Source organism: Colobus angolensis, unplaced genomic scaffold (assembly GCF_000951035.1).
Source record: "Colobus angolensis palliatus isolate OR3802 unplaced genomic scaffold, Cang.pa_1.0 Scaffold8, whole genome shotgun sequence".
NCBI lineage: Eukaryota > Metazoa > Chordata > Mammalia > Primates > Cercopithecidae > Colobus > Colobus angolensis.
Window position 1 is genome coordinate 9,170,227 of NW_012121820.1, and position 21,815 is coordinate 9,192,041.

The 21,815-nt window shown below is 42.1% G+C and overlaps 1 protein-coding gene across 2 annotated transcripts in view; it reads left to right on the forward strand.

The window, feature by feature from the left end:
* SERINC3 (serine incorporator 3) overlaps positions 1-21,815 on the forward strand; it is a 37,041-nt gene that overhangs the window by 8,942 nt on the left and 6,284 nt on the right. Inside the window, exons 3-10 of one of the 2 annotated variants that reach the window (XM_011928996.1) lie at positions 1-143; positions 1,584-1,663; positions 3,141-3,278; positions 6,246-6,415; positions 8,318-8,408; positions 9,231-9,411; positions 12,195-12,422; positions 13,055-13,231. In XM_011928996.1, the coding sequence (XP_011784386.1) occupies positions 1-143; positions 1,584-1,663; positions 3,141-3,278; positions 6,246-6,415; positions 8,318-8,408; positions 9,231-9,411; positions 12,195-12,422; positions 13,055-13,193 (1,170 nt within the window). In that variant the 3' untranslated portion in view covers positions 13,194-13,231. Of the gene's footprint in view, positions 144-1,583; positions 1,664-3,140; positions 3,279-6,245; positions 6,416-8,317; positions 8,409-9,230; positions 9,412-12,194; positions 12,423-13,054; positions 14,301-21,815 lie in introns of those variants that run through there. The other variant, XM_011928995.1, reaches the window with a different exon arrangement.

The window sequence follows — 21,815 nt, forward strand, 5'->3', positions numbered from 1 at the left end:
GCAGATAAAGATTGTGATGTGCTGGTTGGTTATAAAGCTGTGTATCGGATCAGCTTTGCCATGGCCATCTTTTTCTTTGTCTTTTCTCTGCTCATGTTGAAAGTAAAAACAAGTAAAGATCCCCGAGCAGCAGTACACAATGGGTATGTCGGATTTATGATTAACTGGTTACATTATGGTGTGGCTCTTCCTTCCCTTCAGCAGTTAATATTGCCATTCTGATGGAATCAGTGGAATATGTAAATGAGTGACTCAGATATATTTCTGGTCTTTTATGCATGTGAAATTTTTTAATGTCATTTTCAGTTAGATTGCTGTAACGTGGAGGGGATAGGGAGTCTTGTCTTTTTATTTTCTTCTATTAAATTCCTTTGCTTTATGTTCTTAGATTCTTGTTGAACACCTGTTAAATAGTTGAAGCACTATGCTAGATACTACATAGACACACACTTTCTTTTTTCTGTTGTTTAAAGATAAACATGTACCTGATAAAGTTAAACAAAGTTAAACAGTGCACAAGAAGTCAGTGACTATATATGTGCTACTGATTTACATATTCTATTGCTTCTGACTCCTGACCACCTTTTGCCTATGTTTCCAATTGTCTCCCTTTTTTGTTGTTATTGTTTTGTTTTTGTTTTTGGAGATGGAGTTTCACTCTTGTCACCCAGGCTGGAGATCTCGGCTCACTGCAACCTCCTCTTCCCGGGTTCAAGTGATTCTCCTGCCTCAGCCTCCCTAGTAGCTGGGATTATTGGCACCTGCCACCATACCTGGCTAATTTTTGTATTTTTAGTAGAGATGGGGTTTCACCGTGTTGGCCAGGCTGGTCTAGAACTCCAGACCTCAGGTGATCCGCCCGCCTTTGCCTCCTGAAGTGCTGGGCTTGCAGGCGTGAGCCACCGTGCCCAGTCGTATTTCTAATTCTCAAAGACTGAATGGCGTTTTGTAAACTTAATATGTATTATAATCCCCTTTTTACAGATGCAGTAACTGAATTGCAGAGAGGTTAATAAATTGCCTGAGACCTGTTAACCAGTTGGAGGTTGGAGCTAAGATTGAAACTTAGGTCTGTCTAGCTCCAAAGCCTGGTTCTTTCCACTCTGCCATACAAGGCAGTCACTAAAGAGCATGAACTGAAAATCAGGTGCCAGTGATGAGCTGTGTCATTGTGGGCAAGATATCTGAGCCCTGTATTGTAAACAGAGGATTTGTGATTACTTTTCATTCAGACCTTACAGTTAATGGCTCTGTGTGTACCTAACACTGTTATTTTAGAACTCCCAGAATGCTAGAAAAATGCCTACCTTTAAGTGGTAAAAGTGGGGAGACTCTAAATTTTCAGTTTTCTCTGGTAATAAATGTGAGTGATTTATCCTCTATGCTAATGTTGTCCTTTAATTGTGTGAAATATTAAATGAATTAGCCTATTAAATGAGTAGTCAAATGAAGAAAATAGTCTAGACAATCATGTTGGGGAAAAAGCTATTAAGCTATTATTTTTGCATTTCAGAAATGAATTTTTCTCAGTATAAGAGTGAAAAAATTTAGCATTTCATAAATGCATTTTTATATTTTAATAGGTTTTGGTTCTTCAAAATTGCTGCCCTTATTGGAATCATGGTTGGATCTTTCTACATCCCTGGGGGCTATTTCAGCTCAGGTAGGGTTCACCTTTGAGGGGGTTAATTTTAAACTATATAAACTTTATAGATGATTGAGTTAAAGCTACATTTTAGGCCGGGCACAGTGGCTCACGCCTGTAAGCTCAGCACTTTGGGAGGCCAAGGTGGGCGGATCACCTGAGGTCAGGAGTTTGAGACCAACCTGGCCAATATGGTGAAGCCCTGTCTCTACTAAAAATACAAAAATTAGCCAGGTGTGGTGGTGCACACCCGTAATTCCAGGTACTCAGGAGGCTGAGGCAGCAAAATTGCTTGAACCTGGGAGGCAGAGGTTGCAGTGTGCCAATAGCGTGCTACTGCACTCCAGCCTGGGTGAAGATCAAGACTCTGTCTCAAAAAAGAAAAAAGAAAGAAACCTACATTTTAATTACTGTTTTGCAGAACTGACAATTAAATGAGATGGTATCCAATTAATAGGACCTAATATCTGCATCTCCATCTCTCTCTCTCTCTCTCTCTCTCTCTATATATATATATATATATATATATATTTAGACAGAGTCTCTCACTCTTGTCTGTCAGGCTGGAGTGCAGTTGCATGATCTCAGCTCACTGCAACCTCCGCCTCCTGGATTCAAGCAGTTCTCTGCCTCAGTCTCCCAAGTAGCTGGGATTACAGGCACCCACTACCACGCCCAGCTAATTTTTGTATTTTAGGTAGAGACAGGATTTCACCATCTTGGCCATGAGGTCAGGAGTTCAAGCCAGGCTGGGCTTGAACTCCTGACCTCATGATCCACTTGCCTCAGCCTCCTGAAGTGCTGGGATTACAGGTGTCAGCCACCACGCCTGGCCGCTACTCAATTATTAATATGTGGTTTTGAGGTCAGGAGGCATTCACCGCACCTCTCAGGTTTTCTGGAACCATATGTTAATCTTTTGGCAATATCTTTTTTTTTTTTTTTTTTGTATTTTTAGTAGAGACGGGGTTTCACCGTGTTAGCCAAGATGGTCTCGATCTCCTGACCTCGTGATCCGCCCGTCTCGGCCTCCCAAAGTGCTGGGATTACAGGCTTGAGCCACCGCGCCCGGCCAGCAATATCTTAATATTAAGTTTGTGTTCTCACTTGATGCAATACAAAGCTAATCAGAGACCCTGTCAAAATACGGACTTAGAACTCTTGTGCTTCCATATCTGTCTTAACCTACTTCCTTAGCATGGCATCAGATGACATCTTTAGATTTCTACTATGATTTTCCCACCTCTAAAAGAAAAGACTTACAGTGTCATTTGGAACTCAGGTCCCAGGCTCCCCTTGGCACAAGCTAAAATGTGTTTTAAAAGGTCTGAAAACCAGTAGAATGAGAATCCTTTGAGTTTGGAATCTTGCTGTGCTGCTAGAGGCAGAATGTCTACCACCTCTCTCTTGTTTTAATTAAAATCCTTTCAGAATGTTGGATCTTCTGAAATGTTCCTCTATGGTAGAGAATAACTTATTCTCTTGGTTCTTGTAGTCTGGTTTGTTGCTGGCATGATAGGGGCCGCCCTCTTCATCCTTATTCAGCTGGTGCTGTTGGTAGACTTTGCTCATTCTTGGAATGAATCATGGGTAAATCGAATGGAAGAAGGAAACCCAAGGTTGTGGTATGCCGGTAGGTATCTCTACTCACCTATGTTAGCCATACTGCTACATTCAGCAGGGTGTACGATAAAAATCATGATTATAGTCCCAGCAGCTGTAGTCCTCAGCGACAGAGTCCAAGGTAGGAGAATGGCTTGAATCCAGGAGTTCAAGACCAGCCTAGGCAGCATATTGAGACTCCATCTTTACATTAGAAAAAAAAAAATTGCCAGGCATGGTGGCATACACCTATAATCCTAGCTACTCAGAAGGCTAAGGCAGGAGAATCTCTGGAGCCCAGGGGTTCAGGGCTGCGGTAAGCTATCATCACACCGTTGTACTCAAGCCTGGGTGGCAGAGCAAGACCCTGTCTCAAAATAATAATAAAATTAAATAAAAGGAAACAAATCTATAATTTCCTGAATTTGGCTCTGAATTATATGCATCACTGGAAGAAAGTAGCACAGATAATATAAATCATTGGGTTTTCCCAATTTATTTATTTTGAGAGTCATAATGTAATTCTATGTGTTTAGATCAGGAAAAACAGTTATATTTAGTGACTTTAGTTCTGGTTTTGATAACTTTGTTTCCATGGAGAGGAAACTCAGATGGGTTCAACATATGGGACAGCTGCCTACCTACTTTAGGCAGATAGGAGTGAGTAGTCCTTATGGCCTTATTCAGAAAGGGACCCCACACCTGCTATGAGAAAGTTTCTGGTGGAAAAGGGGCACTTAAAATTTCTAGACTGAGTAGGATTTAACAGTAGCTTGCAAATGTATTTTGGCTCTGGTAGAGTGCTAACTACCTCGTGATATACATTGCATACATTTCTGATTATTTCCTTAGGACAAATTCCCAGAAATAGAAGAGTCAAAGTGTATGAATATTTTAAAATGCTTTCAGTACATACTATCGAATTGCCCAGTTTTATTTTCATTTGATTTGGTTTTAAAAAATATTTACATATATTTTTTAAAATACTATGTTTACCATAAAGACAAATGATAGAACTTTATAACTTTATAAAGACTAAAACATGCAAATCTCCACCTATCTGCAACCCATTTTCCTTTCCAGATGTAGCCACTCTTGTGAACCTTTATGTATTTATGCATTCACCTTGCTTTTGTATTTAAATGTAAACAGGATTGTACTGTATATTGCTCCATGACTTGCTCTTTTCATTTCCTACATGATGAATATCCTTCCTTACCAGCGAGTGTAGGTATGTCTTACTCATTTAACCTGCATTCAAGCTCCTGGCATGGAGTTTACTGTAAGCTGCATGGTATTCCATTCCATACAATTCCATGGCATTCCATGACAGAGTATACGTAATTCATTTAACCTTTACCCTAGTGTTGGTCATTTAAATTGTTTGTAATGACAATTTTATTTTTATCTATTTTTTTCTTTTCTTTTCTCTCTCTTTCTTTCTCTCTCTCTCTCTCTCTCTCTCTTTTCTTTTCTTTTCCTTTTTTTCTTTCTTTCGAGATTGGGTCTCTCACCCTGTGACCCAGGCTGGGAGTACAGTGGCACAATCATGGCTTACTGCAACCTCTGCCTTCCTGGCTCAAGCCGTCCTCCATCTCAGCCTCCCAGGTAGCTGGGACTACAGGTGCACACCACCATACCCACACTACCATGCCCACACCACCACGACCAGCTAATTTTTGTGGTTTTTGTAGAGACAAGGTTTCGCCATGTTGCCCCAGAACTCCTGGACTCAATCGATCCACCTGCCTTGCCCTCCCAAAGTGTTAGGATTACAAGCGTGAGCCACCATGCCCAGTTGTTATTTTCTTTAATTCATTTTGGATCATACAACTCTAGAAGAATTTAATGAGTTGCAAATTGGTCATACTTTATAATAACTTAAGTGTAGAAAAATCTTGTATATTCAGATGGGAAAACATTAAGAAGTGTGCTAATAATGTACATCATTTAATTTTAGACATGCAAAATTCATTGAGATAAGTAGAAACTAGTTGTCTTACATCTGGGCTTTGACTTGAATACAAGTTAACTGAGCTTATCATTCTTGCAGTTGGTCTGAGTGTACTGTATGTGCTGTTTCATGTTTTCTGATTTTCAGAGCTACACAGCTAATTGTTTGTTGTTTGAGATGGGGTTTTGTTCTGTTGTCCAAGCTGGAGTGCAGTGGCACCACCTCAACTCACTGCATCCTCTATGTCCTGGGCTCAAGCAATCCCCCTGCCTCAGCTTCCCAGGTAGCTGGGGCTACAGCCTCATGCCACTAGGCCTGGCTGATTTTTGTATTTTTTGTAGAGACAGAATTTTTGTCATGTTGCCAGGGTTGGAACTCAGGCTCAATCAATCCACCCACCTCGGCCTCCCAAAGTGCTGGGATTGCAGGCATGAGCCACCATGCTCAGCCAACACAGCTGATTGTTGATTATCAGTGTGAATTGAAAGGACCCACTACTTTAGATATTAAAAAATAGCAAATGAGCTACTTTTCCAGTTCAGGGATGTAGTCTTATTGTTCGTGATGGGAAATAGGTTTAGATAGCCAATGACTGTAGAGGAAAAAACTATCATAAAAAAATACCTGTGTGTCTATTCTGTTTTCCTCTAACACCATCCTGGCATGGAGCTTGCTGTGAACTGGGTCATTTTGAGGGTGTAGGGATCATTTAGGTTCCTAAGAAAAGCTCACAATGCACATTAATTAATATACAGGTAGCAGTTCACTCTAGCTGGAGTGATCAAATGTCTGGTAATCAACCCATGAAATCAAATTAGGTAATTCAGGAAGTGAATTCAGTTGCTTGGTGGATTTTGGAATTTAACATCAAGTTAATTGAATACAATGTTAATACTTTAACCTTGAGGCCTTTGTAATTTTACTGTAATTTACCACAGAAAAGTGAAATAATGTCTCCTCATTTTTATATGGAGTGGAAGAAAATTGGCCTTCATTATTAGTTTATTATAGTTGAATCATTCATATTGGTTTCCTTTTCTCCAGCTTTACTGTCTTTCACAAGCGCCTTTTATATCCTGTCAATCATCTGTGTTGGGCTGCTCTATACATACTACACCAAACCAGATGGCTGCACAGAAAACAAGTTCTTCATCAGTATTAACCTGATCCTTTGCGTTGTGGCTTCTATTATATCGATCCACCCAAAAATTCAGGTATGATCGTTTACTACTACTTCCTCCAGTGAAAGGTTTTTAATTCTAAGCTTAAAATCTAGGTACCCTTTCTTATGAATTTATGTCTAAGTTTATCCACTTGAACATTTTTCCATATTATAAAATCTTCATAATTATAACTTAAGTAAACAGTATACTATTTCATGCCTATATCATAATTAAATGAATTTCACAATCATTAAAAAAAAATTTTTTTTTTTTTTTTTTGAGACGGAGTCTCACTTTGTTGCCCAGGCTGGAGTGCAGTGGCATGATCTCGGCTCACTGCAACCTCTGCCTCAGACTCCCGAGTAGCTGGGATTACTGGCGCCCACCACCACGCCTGGCCAATTTTTGTATGTTTAGTAGAGATAGGGTTTCACCATCTTGGCCAGGCTAAACTCTTGACCTCGTGATCCACCCGCCTCCTTGGCCTCCCAAGGTGCTGGGATTACAGGCATGAACCACCACGCCTGGCCAGGAATGAGTCTTGTTTTTTGTTGTGTTTTGAGATGAAGTCTCACTCTTGTCCCCTAGGCTGGAGTGCAATGGTGCAATCTTGGCTCACTGCAACCTCTGCCTCCTGGGTTCAAGTGATTCTCCTGCCTTGGCCCCATGAGTAGCTGGGATTATAGGCGCCTGCCACCATGTCTGGCTAATTTTTGTGTTTTTAGTTGAGACGGGGTTTTGCCATGTTGGCCAGGCTGGTCTTGAACTCCTGACCTCAGGTGATCCACCCATCTCAGCCTCCCAAAGTGCTGGAATTACAGGCATGAGCCACTGCACGCAGCTGGGAATGATTCTTAGTCATTAGCTAAGATATTTTAGGGGAATAAACTGTGAAAAATAATTGATTTTAATATTTCAAAATAAAACTCATGCTCTTGAGTTTTAAATATCAGAGTTTAGGCTGCGTGTGGTGACTTAACTCTGGTAATCCCAGCACTTTGGAAGGCCAAGGCAGGTGGATCACTTGAGGTCAGGAGTTTGAGATCAGCCTGACCAACATGGTGAAACGTCGTCTCTACTAAAAATACAAAATTAGCCAGGCATGGGGGTGCATGCCTATAATCCAGGCTACTTGGAGGCTGAGGGGGCAGGAGAATAGCCTGAACCCTGGAGGCAGAGGTTGCAGTGAGCTGAGATTGTGCCATTGCACTCCAGCCTGGGCAACAAGAGCGAAACTCCGACTGGGCGCCATGGCTTGTGCCTGTAATCCCAGCACTTTGGGAGGCCGAGGTGGGCAGATATCTGAGGTCAGGAGTTCGAGACCAGTCTGGCCAACATGATGAAACCCCGTCTCTACTAAAAGTACAAAAACTAGCCGGGCATGGTGGCGGGCACCTGTAATCCCAGCTACTCAGGAGGCTGAGGCAAGGAGAAGCTTGAACCCGGTAGGAAGTTGCAGTGAGCCGAGATCGTACCACTGCACTCCAGCCTGAGTGACGAGCAAGACTCCGTCTCGGAAAAAAAAAAAAAAATTTTAAATTCGTGGAGTTATAGATATGAAATATGAAAATTCTATCTAGACATCACCTTTCCTTTTAAAAGTGAGAAAACAAGTCTCAAAGAAGTGATAGGTCTAACCCAACTACTAATTAGTTGCAAAGCTGATCTTCGATCTTTTCACTACAAGGGAGTAGAAAATCAAAGGCCTTGTGTGATGAACAGGAATTTCTAGGATCATGAAATGCCTTGGGAACCAGTAGTACTTGCTTCGTCTTTCTGGGTTCTTTTGCAAGCTAACTGAACTGAAAGGTTACTTGTCACCTTTCAACTCTCAAGAAGAATCCGAAAGTTCTCAGTTACTGATAGTTGAATGAATCCCAGAGAAGTGTACTACATTTTGGAAAGTCAGCCCTTGGCAGTCCCTCTGCCACTGTTTTCCTTTTGATTCCATAGGAACACCAGCCTCGCTCCGGCCTCTTGCAGTCCTCTCTCATCACCCTCTACACTATGTACCTCACCTGGTCAGCCATGTCCAATGAACCTGGTAAGAGAACGTCAATAACACATTTTTTTGATAAAATGAAAGTAGGAAATCAGCCCTTACATAGGTGGTATAAAAACTAGAGCTAGAGCAAATGTGAAACAAGCAAACAAAACTTAAACGTACAGTGTTCACTGTAGGTTTGTAGGTATTTACCTTTCACCTTTTAGTCCCCACATCTATTCATAGCTATTTATAACTGACAGCCTAAAGGGTCAGAGTCCTTCAGATGATCTAGGCTTTACCTAACCTAGGCTGAGTCAAACTAGTTAAGAGCTCTGGTTAAGGGCAGCCTTGTTTTGGCCCTTTGTTTTGACTAAATTGTAGTTTGATGTCACGGGCTCTAGAAAAAACAGCTGTGGGAAATCTCATTTTGTAGTTATTGTAGGATTGTTTCTCAGGAGGATATTCTATGGGCTTCTTTTAAAGGAAAACGATAAATGCAGACCCCCCCCTCCACCAATGATAATTTATTTTTTGTTCTTGAGTAACTATGTAAAAACCAAAATAGAGATGAACTTCTGTGCTTAAAACCTTGGCACTCTTTTAAAGAATTAAAAAGATTTGTCAGTCAAACTACAAAACCAATAAAATCAATAATGATGTTTATGGAATTTGACAGATTTGTTGTTCTTTTCTTTTTTTCCTAGTTCTAAGTCATTGATTGTGACCAAATGTGTTACTGACTGCTAAGTTTCAGATTTTTAAAGTAAAGCATTCCAATGTTTCACATCATGACTGAATGATATGTAAGGAACTCCTCAATTCCTGTCTTGGAACAAGATGAGCTGTAACCAAGGATAATAAAAATTTTCTCATTTTCAGATCGTTCCTGCAACCCCAGCCTGATGAGCTTTATTACACGCATAACTGCACCAACACTGGCTCCTGGAAATTCCACTGCTGTGGTCCCTACCCCTACTCCACCATCAAAGAATGGGTCTTTACTGGATTCAGATAATTTTATTGGACTGTTTGTCTTTGTTCTCTGCCTTTTGTATTCTAGGTAAGTTAAAAGGTAGTTAGAACAAGATTTTCATGGAGGCTGATAATAAAGTGAAGAAACTGTTTTGCTTTCAAAAAGCAGCATAAGAAATTAAAAAACTTCACTCCCTTTAATGAAAAATTCTTTACTTCAGTTACAGAGCTGTGTACATATATATATTTTTTGAGACAGTGTCTTGCTGTCACCTAGGCTAGAGTACAGTGGCATGATCTCAGCTCATTGCAATCTCCACCTCCTGGGTTCAAGCGATTCTTCTGCCTCAGGCTCCCGAGTAGCTGGGATTACAGGCACCTGCCACTATGCCTGGCTAATTTTTGTATTTTTAGTAGAGACAGGGTTTCACCATGTTGGCTAAGCTGGTCTCAAACTCCTGACCTCAGGTGATCCTCCTGCCTCGGCCTCCCAAAGTGCTGGGATTACAGGTGTGAGCCACCATGCCCAGCCTGTGGTATGTTTTGAAATTAGGAAATATGAGTCCTCCAAATTTGTTCTTTTTCAAAATTGTTTTGGCAGTTATGGGTCCTTTGCATTCCCACCTGAATTTCAGGATCAGCTTGTCGATTTCTGCAAAAAAAATGTAGTTTGGATTTTTATGGGGAGTACTGTCATCTCAGCAACATTAAGGCTTCCAGTCTGTGACCGTGAAGATAACTTACTGAAGTCTTCTTTACTTAAATCATTTATTTAGGTTTTTAATTTCTTTCAGTGGTTTATAGTTAGTTATTAGTACACAAATCTTAAACTTATTTTGTTTTTAAGCATTTTATTCTAAATTCCAAGTATTTTATTCTTTTTGATGGTATTATAAATGAATATATGTTTTCTTAGCTTAACTTTTGGGTTGTTTATTGCTAGTGTATAAAGATATGATTGGTGACCAGGCACGGTGGCTCATGCCTATATTCCCAACACGTTAGGAAGCTGAGGTGGGAGGATCACTTGAGTCCAGGAGTTTGAGACCAGCCAGAGTAAGATAGTAAGACCCTGTCTCTATAAAAATTGGCCAGGTGTGGTGGTGCAATCTGTAGTCCCAGCTACTTGGGAGGTGAGGTGGGAGGACCAACTGAGCCCAGGAGGTCAAGGCTGCAGTGAGCCGTGATTGCACTACTGCAGTCCACCTGGGTGACAGAGTGAGCCCTCATCTCAAAAAGAAAGAAGTACAATTGATTTGTGTGTGTGTGTGTGTTTTAAAGAGAAGTCTTGCTCTATCACCCAGGCTGAAATGCAGTGGTGTGATCATAGCTCACTACAGCCTCAAGCTCCTGGTTTCAAGTGATCCTCCCACCTCAGCTTCCTGATTAGCTAAAACTACGGGCACACACCATCATGCCCAGCTAATTTTTAATCTTTTTAGAAACAGTCTTGCTATGTTGCACTGGCCAGTCTTGAGCTCCTGTCCTCTAGCGATCCTCCCACCTCAGCCTCTCAAGTAGTTGGGATTACAGGCGTGAGCCACCACACCCAGTCCTGATTTCTGTATATTGATCTTGTATCCTGCAACTTTGGTAAACTTATTTATTGGTTCTAATAGTTTGCGTGTGTATGTATTCCATAGGATTTCCTATATACAAGATGAGGTAATCTACAGATAGAGATAGTTTTACTTCTTTTCTAATCTGGATACCGTTTATCTCTTTTTCTTGCTCTGGCTAGAACTTTACTACATTGTTGGATAGAAATGGTGAGAGTAGGATCCTTGTCTTGTTCCTGACCTCAGGGGAAAAGTTTTTAGTCTTTTTTGAGATGGAGTCTCGCTCTGTCGCCCAGGCTGGAGTACAGTGGCCGGATCTTGGCTCACTGCAAGCTCCACCTCCCGGGTTTATGCCATTCTCCTGCCTCAGCCTCCCAAGTAGCTAGGAGTACAGGCACCGACCACCTCGCCTGGCTAGTTTTTTTTTTTTTGTATTTTTTTTAGTAGAGACGGGGTTTCACTGTGTTAGCCAGGATGGTATCTCCTGACCTCGTGATCCGCCCGTCTCGGCCTCCCAAAGTGCTGGGATTACAGGCTTGAGCCACCGCGCCTGACCAAGTTTTTAGTCTTACACTGTTAAGTATGATGTTAGCTCTGGGTTTTTCCTTTATTCCTTTTGTCAGCTTGAGGCAGTTCTACTTTGGCTGTTTTATCATGGAAAGGTATTGGATTTTGTCAGATGTTTTTCTGTGTCTATTGAAATGATCATGTAATTTTTGTCCTTTATTTGTATTTTCATTTTTGTTCAGTCATTTAACAAACTTTTAGTAAACATCTGTAGTGCTAGAAATACATAGACTAAGGTCATTGTTAAGGCATTCTTTGAATAGCAAGGAAGACAGGAGTGGTAAGTGCAGTGACAGAAGGAAGCCTAGGAAGCTGTGGGAAGTCGGAGGAGTGTCTTGTATAACATAGCCAGTGAGGGGTGATGTCAGGGAAGGCCTTCCAGAGGACATGACAGCAAGTCAGAGAAGTGAAGGATGAGTAAGTTAGCTTTGGAAGGAGGTTGGCGCATGGTACATTCCAATCATAGAAGCAGCACTTGTGAAGTCACGGAAACAGACACTGAGAGCATAGTGTATTTTATGAAACTCCTAAGCAATTAAGCCATCATATCAAGTAGTAACTGATGACAGTGCCATTAATCTTATGATGACAGGCAGCAGTTCAGAACTTTAAGCAGGATCTTCAGAAAGCTTTCAGTCTCCAAAGTAGGAACAGCTCAGCAGTAAGTGTCTTGTATACAAGCCAGTGGCAGCAGTTCATTGTCATAGCCCCTTTCTGATTTGTCTTCTTTGGGATCACTTTCCAGCATCCGCACTTCCACTAACAGCCAAGTAGACAAGCTGACCCTGTCAGGGAGTGACAGCGTCATCCTTGGTGATACAACTGCCAATGGTGCCAGTGATGAAGAAGATGGACAGCCTCGACGGGCTGTGGACAACGAGAAAGAGGGAGTGCAGTATAGCTACTCCTTATTCCACCTCATGCTCTGCTTGGCTTCCTTGTACATCATGATGACCCTGACCAGCTGGTACAGGTAGGAGACACAGACAAAACAGATGGAAGATCATAAAACCCTTGGATGGCCTGTAAAATCTCATCCATTGTCCTGATCTCAGAACCTTTGCTCTTCCTCATATTATGAAGTTGGGTTAAATACTCTTGACTTTATCCCCTCTAGCATTTAAAACCCATTGGAATTCTTTGCAGTGCAAATCGCTGGGAGCTCTTACAGAGTGGAGTTAATTGAGAGAGAAAATCATGACATAAAGCAATCTGACCCATCTTTGTTCACTAATTTTCTGTGTATAGAGATGGCCATGTCAGAGCATTCTGGTTCAAGTAATAATGTATTAACAAAGGAAAGTTTCAGGGAGGCTATCTCAATCTAGACTTTTGCCAATAACTAGGAACATCTAAAGAACTTGGCCCTGATAGTCTTTCATGCTGGCAAGAAGAAAAGTCATTTGAAAGACAGCGTCAGTGAGTTCTTTAGTTCTTGGTCATAACAACTAAAAATAGCAGCTTCCTCTGGTCCCCTCTACAACCCTACTGGGGGGTAGTGTCAGCCAAGTTTCACTGGAGAATTTCTTGGCCTTGGCTGGGGGGCTGCATGACAGAAGTCAGGTAGACCGGTCTCTTCTACCTGACTCTCTCTTGTTTTCTTAGCCCTGATGCAAAGTTTCAGAGCATGACCAGCAAGTGGCCAGCTGTGTGGGTCAAGATCAGCTCCAGCTGGGTCTGCCTCCTGCTTTACGTCTGGACCCTTGTGGCTCCACTTGTCCTCACCAGTCGGGACTTCAGCTGAACCTCTGAATGCCAAGGACACCACTGAAACTCACAAAGGTCTCCTTCACCGAAAGCTCATATATCTTTTAAGTTTGCTTCAACTAAAATATTAAGTGAATGCTTTGCAAGTTTTACTGTATCCAGGTTTATGTCAGAAGGTGAGATTGAATAATGCTTGATGCAGAATCTAAACTTCTCATTTATCTGTATATTTTGTTTACTTTTAAGGATATAGCACAAAGGGAACATTTTTTGTTTAAAGTGAACTACAGCTGTGCTGTGAAGAGAGTTCTTTATAAAGCCTGTAGGTTCTTTCAACTTTGGTTTAAAATGTAAGATAGGAAAATGTTGGATATTTGAGGCCATGCTTAATATATTTATATTGCAGTCTCCTTTAAAAGCAAAAAAAAAAAAAGCATTTATATTACAGTTTTCCTCTATGAAAGTCCTTACTTATATGATACAAGCACTCTGTTTTGTGCTTAAACTCTTCAGAGGGGTAGCATCAAAGTTCTTAGGGAAGGATTGTATATGTGAGTCCCTTCCCTAGAAGAATGGTTGCTGATTCCCTAGAAGAATGGCTACTGCTTCTACATCTTGAGTTTTTTAATTTACTTTTTGTACACTGTAGTATTGATACTGCTTGATTCAAGTCTGGTGCTTTGCCAGATGTATTAATTTCAATAAATGCTTTGTGAGTTTGGTTAAAATGAAGATTCACTTGGGAAAACACTGCAGCTTTAGTTTGTGTAATTATCTTGTTATGAGTATGTAAAAGTAAAATGCATGTTAATTAATTATATTTGCACTACGAAGGTATTTGGTTAAAAAAGAAAGAGTTTTAAGATTTTAATGCCCTTTCTTTCAACAACTTTTATGAGTTTGCAGCCATTCTTTATTTTCTGGATAGCCAGGTTTTATCAGACGTCTAGTCTGGATGCTCCTATTCCTTCTAAAAATTACGGTCTGGCTAGTGAGCAAAGTCTTGAATTTATTCAAAAGTTGTCCTAAATATCTTCTCTAGGTGAGACACTTGGTAGATGAGAGGCAGGGAAGGCATTGTCAAGAAGCATTTTCATGAGAGGTGGTGTGCAAAAAGGTAGAGTAAAAGAGTTCTTTCAACAAAGATTTACTGTCTGTTCTGCACTAGACCCTGTAGGTTTTGGGGCACAGTGTTAAACATGATAGAGGCTCTGCCATCTTGGACTTTAATAGCGTAGAGAAGACAGCAAATGAGCTGACAGGTGGTTATAATATGGCAAATTAGTGCTGTGGTTTAGGAATCAGAGAGAACTCAAAGGAGAGGTATTTGGTGTAATGGTAGGCTTTCTGGGGAAAGTGATATTTAAGCCAAGAACTCTTAGAAGTTAGCTGAGAGAGAGATGGGAAAATGAGATGACGTTTCTGGAGTAGATAAAACTGCATGTTAAAGGCAGGAAGATGAGAAAAAAAGTTCAGTAAAGCTGGAATGGGGAAATGTAGTCAGGGACTGAATTATAAAGGGCTTTATCAACCTCAGTAAAGAGTTCGGACCTTATGTCAAGGGCGGCTGAAAACATATTCATAGTGTTGTGAACAAATTTTATCTTCAGTCACTTGGGATGATATGTAGAGAATGGATTTAGAGAGATGAGACCAGGAGCAGTCCATATGAGATGTGAAATAGAAAAGTGGAATAATGGGGAGAAAATGACAAGTGAGGGCTACTTAGCAATTAGATTTTTTTTTTTTGAGACAGTCTCACTCTGTCATCCAGGCTGGAGTGCAGTGGCCCGATCTCGGCTCACTGCAAGCTCCACCTCCCGGGTTCATGCCGTTCTCCCACCTCAGCCTCCCTAGTATCTGGGACTACAGGCACCCGCCACCACACCCGACTAATTTTTTTGTATTTTTAGTAGAGACGGGGTTTCACCGTGTTAGTCAGGATGGTCTTGATCTCCTGACCTTGTGATCCACCCGCCTCGGCCTCCCAAAGTGCTGGGATTACAGGCGTGAGCCACTGCACCTGGCCAGCAATTAGAATTTTAACACTGGCAGTTATGAGTAATATGAGGGAGAGAGAGATTTCTGCGTGATTCTGGTTTAACCATCTGGGTGGATAGTGGTTTCGTTTATTCAGGTGGCAAACAGGAAGAACGCGTTTGAAGAAGAATGGAGGTAGGTGGTCTGTTAAGAATGGTTAAGAGGCTTGGGAGTCAGACTGCTTGGGTTTGTATCCCAGCTTTGCTGTTTTCTGGCTGTCAAACTGGTCAGCTAGTATTTGTTGAGTACATACTATGCTTTATGACCATGGGCAGCTGAGCCTCAGTATTGGTGCCCAGTATACAAGATTGTTAAAGAATAAAGTTATTTTGCAAAGTGTAACCCATTTTCAGCACTGACAATAGCTGCTGATCTCATTATGGGCTAAAATAAGACAATATTCAAAGGTCAGAGATGTTCAGCCAGAATCTGATGGAGGCTGGATTTCAGATATTGTTACAGAATTAAACAGAGGAACACAGAGGGGACAAGCTCAGTTAGGGTGCGGTGGGGGGGTAGGGAAGCAGGACTTGATATAAATTATTGGAATCATTGTCTCTCTTTTTTAGTCTCGCTCTGTCGCCCAGGCTGGAGTGCAGTGGCCGGTTCTCAGCTCACTGCAAGCTCCGCCTCCCGGGTTTACGCCATTCTCCCGCCTCAGCCTCCCGAGTAGCTGGGACTACAGGCGCCCGCCACCTCACCCGGCTATTTTTTTGTATTTTTTAGTAGAGAGAGGGTTTCACCGCGTTAGCCAGGATGGTCTCGATCTCCTGACCTCGTGATCTGCCCGTCTCGGCCTCCCAAAGTGCTGGGATTACAGGCTTGAGCCACCGCGCCCGGCCTGGAATCATTGTCTTTTAAACCAGTGGTTTATGTCAGGGTGTAGCATTTCAAGGGATTTGAAGGATAGATTGGGACATGTAGCCCCTTATTTTGCCGGTGTCAAGCAGACACCCCGCTTTTCTTTACAGTAGCAGGGTCAGCTTAAGTGCTCTAAAGTTCCTAAACTTCCAAACATTACAGTGCCCCATCCCCTGCCTTAATGTGATTCAAAATACAAACAGTGCGAAACTGTAAAATCAATGTAATAAAGTCCAATAAAGTTTTTATTTTTTTCTCATGATGATAACTTTGATATTAATTTGAAGTAACAAATGCCCTTTAAAAGCCGGGAGGCAGTGTCCCTGCTTTGCTTGGTCCTACCTTAAGAAGTAATGAAGTCTGCCTGTTAGTAGGAAACACAGTAGTTTAATGAAGACTCAAGTGAATTATACATGTGAGTGCTGAATTATACACAAGCATAAGTAAGCCAGCATTCTGAGTAAGGCCAGGATCATCATTTAAAGCAGGGGAGTATTTTGAGTCATCTGATCTCAGGGTGGCATCTCATTCCAGGTGAGTACCTTTGTGTTTCATCACTATGAAAGGGCTTGCCTAGCCTTGGGGAATGGGGGTTGGGGCCCTGGCTTTCAGATCAGAGACGTGCTCTAGGAACTCATCAAAGGCAATAGCAGTGGCTGCCACTTTTACCTCGTTAAAGCTGGGAGAAAGCTTCTAGGTCCATGCTGGACTCCTTTACTTTCTAGGTTGGTCTTGCGGGGTACCTGGTTGGGAGGTAGAACTTTCTCTTGATAATCAAAGAGACTGCCTGCCAAAGAGTAGCTGTGGACCTGATTCTCAGTATAGAGGTGTTTTTTTTTTCTTTTTGGCTAGTCAAGTGAGGAATGGAGAAGGAACAAAGAAATCTGTAACTGGTTCTTTTTTCTTCTTTTTAGACAGAGTTTCGCTATGTTGCCCAGGCTGGAGTGCAGTGGTGCCATCTTGGCTCACTGCAACCTCCACCTCCCAGGTTCAAGCAGTTCTTCTGCCTCAGCCTCCTGAGTAGCTGGGACTACAGGCACGTGCCACCACGCCTGGCTAATTTTTGTATTTTTAGTAGAGATGGGATTTCACCATGTTGGCCAGGCTGGTCTCAAACTCCTGGCCTCAGGTGATCCACCTGCCTCAGTCTCCCAAAGTGTTGGGATTACAGGCGTGAGCCACTGCACCTGGCTGTTTTCGTTTTGCATATTCAGGCTTAAGCGAGTATTCACATAATGAGTCATGCATTTGATCTGTGCAGATTGATAACAGATAGTAGGCTTATGCTTATTAATGGAAGCTGCTGTTCATCTCTTTACTCCTGTTGTGTTGGTCTGTCCATCCTGTTACCTAGGCACCCAACTCAGTGATGTCCTCATTGCTGCTGCATGACTCAAGCTACAGCATGCCTATGTTCTCAGGTGAAGAAGAATAATAGAAACCACCTAGATGGGTAGGTGTACCAAGCATTAAACAGACAGTATCCACATGCCTGTAAGGTGGTGATTATTTCCCTCCCTCCTTCCTTTTATATATCAGTTTGAGACTTAGAGAAGTTCATGACTTCTCTAAGTGGTTACTAACCCTGTGGTTACTCAGTAAGAGCCAGGGCTTGGCTTAAGAGTTGTTTTTTCAATTAGACCTCATTGTCTCTTGGCCCATAAGAATATAAGAGACAAGATTTATTAGAGACATGTAGGGGAGTCATCTGACTCATTAATGACTCATCACCAACTCACCAGATCTACCATGGGAACCTAGTTTTTGTCTACTCTCAGGCATGGAGTGTTTGCCTCTCTACCCATCACTGACAAAGTCAAGTTAGTAGTCACCTGAAGGGAGTGACTCATGTCTTTTACTAGGTCAGCATATCCCTAGTGACTGGCACCTACTCAGGAAGGAGCATGAATATTAGGTTAAAAACATTTTCCCCAGAAGAGTGGCACCCTAAAGGGTCTTATTACTCGCCCTTTAAATGCAATAATGTGAAACTTTGCTGCCATTGAGTGTATGGGTACCAAACCAGTACTGTGTAAGGAGGGGGCAGGAGGCATCAAGAAAATACTGACTCATAGCAAAGGGCCTCGTAAGACTGCTGTGAGAGAAAAGGATTTTAACAGTTAGCTTCATTTTTCTATACGTGAGAAACAGACTGAACTTAAGTTCCACAGTTTCCTTGGGAAGGCTGACCTGAAGGGCTGGTTATGCTGCAATATAAGTACTTAACCTGTTGCATCATCAAAAGTGTTCTCTTGTGTTAGAGTATTTCTCAACTGACTCATCAAGTCACCAGATCTACCACGGGGACCTAGTTTTTGTCTACTCTGGGGCACAGAGTACCAAACAGGGGACATGGAAACAGCTTAGCAAGCATGGGACCAGAGTTGGGCAAGCCATGATCCAGTTACCCCTTATGGAGTCTGGGCTTACTTCTGGAATAAAATGTTCAGTTACAACTTGGGTTTCAGAGAGGTTAATAACCACTGCCTGTATTTTCAAGAAGCCAGGAAAAAAGTCAATGTCTGGTACTTTCTTACTCTATGAAAGAGTCCTACCTTCTCTCTCTTTTCTATCTGGGGACTGGTTATTTGTCTCCTGCCATCAGGAGAAAATAGTGGGCTTGTCACACTTCCTGGGTTTGAATCCCATCCTTAGTATTTGGCTAGTTGTGTGTCATTGGGCAAACTACATTTTCCCAACAGGAACAGTAACGCGACTTCATTAAGGGTAGCTGAAGGTTAAAAGAGATTATTTATGAGTGTCCTTAACATATGTGTGCCCAGCCCACATGCACATTCAGGGAATGGCTAGCTATCACTGGAAAGACTTAAGGCCAGTCCAAGAAGTATAGCTGGGCCTCAAGAATGTGAAAATTTGTATATCACCCCTACTGCTCTGTGTAGCTAGCTGCATTCTCCTCTACATACTGCAGCAGTGTAACTGCGTATGGTCTTCAGAGGCAGCTGGCGCGTCTACAGAATGCACTGTCCTATCACAGTGCCCCTCCCTCCCTCACCTGCAGAGGCGACTGTCTCCCTGGGCTGTGAATGAACCTTGGAACCTTTATCCAAACTGTCATCACCACAAAAGAACCCCACGCACATTTAACTTTTCAGAGATTTTTATTGTTTCAGACCCAGTCATGCATACTAAAATTACCTATTTTTACCACTTTGACTTAGAAAATGCACTTAGAAAAATAAACTTTGGTCAAAACAAACACTGAAGTACATGAATCCACCATGTATCCCTATGCTCAAAGCCAAACTGAATTTCAGTTTGAAGCAAGGAATGTGACCAGTGGCTGAAACGGTGCCCCAAGCTGGTCAGAAAATCAGCTCACCTCCCATTCCATCAGAGGCTTTTGGTCAGAGAGGTTTCAGATATTTCACTTGTAACAAGTTCCTACCTGATAGGCCAAGAAGCTGAGGCATAGCCACAAGAATCCACAGCAGCAGCATCTCACTGCCTCACTAAACCTGCTGCCCAGTGAGATGAAAAGAAAAACAGCTTCATGAAGCAGGAGTTTCATCACTAGCATCTCCATCCACAAATCACATTGATCCTTCCCATGAACCAAGCTCCTATTGGCTCTGATGTTTGTTACTAGCATTTTAAGCAAACCATTTCTCTAAGTTAGAAGAGCATAAGAATGAATTTATTTATTTGAGATGGAGTATTGCTTTGTCACCCAGGCTGGAGTGCAGTGGCACCATCTTGGCTTACTGCAATTGCTGCCTCCCAGGTTCAAGCGACTCTCCTGCCTCAGCCTCCCAAGTAGCTGGGATTATAGGCACGCACCACCACACCCAGCTAATTTTTGTACTTTTTAGTAGAGATGGGGTTTCACTATGTTGGCCAGGCTGGTCTCAAACTCCTGACCTCAAATGATACGCCCCCTTCAGCCTCCCAAAGTTCTGGGATTACAGGGCATGCTACCAGACCTGGCCAAGAGCAGAAGCATTTAGATTTACAAAATTAACAGATCCCCATACGGAGAGGTGTTACCAGAACCGACATCTTTCCTGAACAGTAGACATGTTTCTGTTCGGCATCTCCACACCTCTCATGGCCACAGGAGATACAGTATATAGTATATAATCGGTTTAGCTAACATTTTACTCCCTAAATTAAACGAGGCTTCAAAGGAAAACCTTAAATGCTGGCAACTTTAAAATGGTAAAACTTTTAAAAGGTATTATAATCACCACAGCAGTACTCTAGCTTTTGCTACCCAAATGAAAAAAAAATCCCATGATTGATCTGAGAGTCAAACAGTATTTAGAGAAATGCCTCTTACTGTCATATTTCTGGAAAAATTGTGTTTTGTAACCTGATTTAAAAATTTTTATTTATTTATTTTTTTTGAGATGGAGTTTCACTTGTCATCCAGGCTGGAGTGCAGTGGCACGATCTTGGCTCACTGCAACCTCTGCCACCTGGGTTTAAGTGATTCTCTTGCCTCTGCCTCCCAAATAGCTGGGATTACAGGCGCCTGCCACCATGCTCAGCTGATTTTTTTGTATTTTTAGTAGAGACGGGGTTTTACCATGTTGGCCAGGCTGGTCTCAAACTCCTGACTTAAGGTGATCCACCCGCCTTGGCCTCCCAAAGTGTTGGGATTACAGGTGTGAGCCACCCTGCCCGGTCTTGTAACCTGACTTATAGACCTCCTAAGTAAGTGACTCCTTGTGAAACCAGGATGAAATATGAAAGATCTAAAGCTACTTTTGCCTTAATTTTTGCAGCAGCAATAGAATAAAAAAGAAAATGCAAGGAAAAAAATTTAAAAAATAAAGCAACCTTTGCCAAGAGCAAGTTGGAAACTCAAGACATGAAGCCAGGGTGGCAATTTTGGCTGTTTCTGTAGATTTCATCCAGTCTCTCCCCCATGAAGGCAGAACAGGGGAAGAGGCACAATTTTCCCAAATTCCATGTTGGGATATGGGGGAAGAGGAGGAAGAAAATTCCCATATTCTGAAATGTATAGATACATTTGGAAGCTTTTAGGTACCAATTCGTTCAGACCTAAATTTCCTAAATAACAAGCCAATTGAGAGGGGAAAAAAAAAGGAAAACAGCTTCTACAAAGAGAGAGTACAGTGTCTCTGTGGCAGTGAAGCCAACTAGATATCAGGAATAAAGTTTGGAGTATAGATCTCTATCACAGAATCACTCAGGGATGTTAAGCAGCTCACCCAAGGGCACGTAGTAAGGTAAAGATGGAGCCTGCGTCTCCTAATTTACTGTCCCATTTCCTTCCGACACCACACTACCTTGAATTTAGGGAAAAGTTAATTTCCAAGTGTTTGTGCAATGGGCCAGAAGTTCTCCCTGAAGGAACATATTCCCAGTTCTTGAGGTTCAAGTGTTTGCCTCACTAGTGTGCTCCCCAGTGCTGAGTAAGGCTCACCGTGCTCCCTCGCTGGTCATTCCCCACCCTGCTGAGACAATGTGACGCAAACACCCTGGTTAAGCCACAAGGAGACCACCTTGATTTTCACCCAGGGAAGTCTTGGTTTTACACTTGGTTCAAGCATCCAGAGGTGTCAAAACTATTTGATATCTCTTTGGAGCCAAAACAAAGCAAGCAGCTCCCGGCGGCAGATAAACTTAGGCTCCAACTCCTAGAAGCTGAGTGAAACCACTCCTTCCTTGTCCAACTGGAAAAACCTAAGAAACAGGCCTCTCCAAATCACTTCTGGTCTTCGAGATAATTCTCTAGGAGAGCTTTGGCCATGCCTACATTAAAACAAAT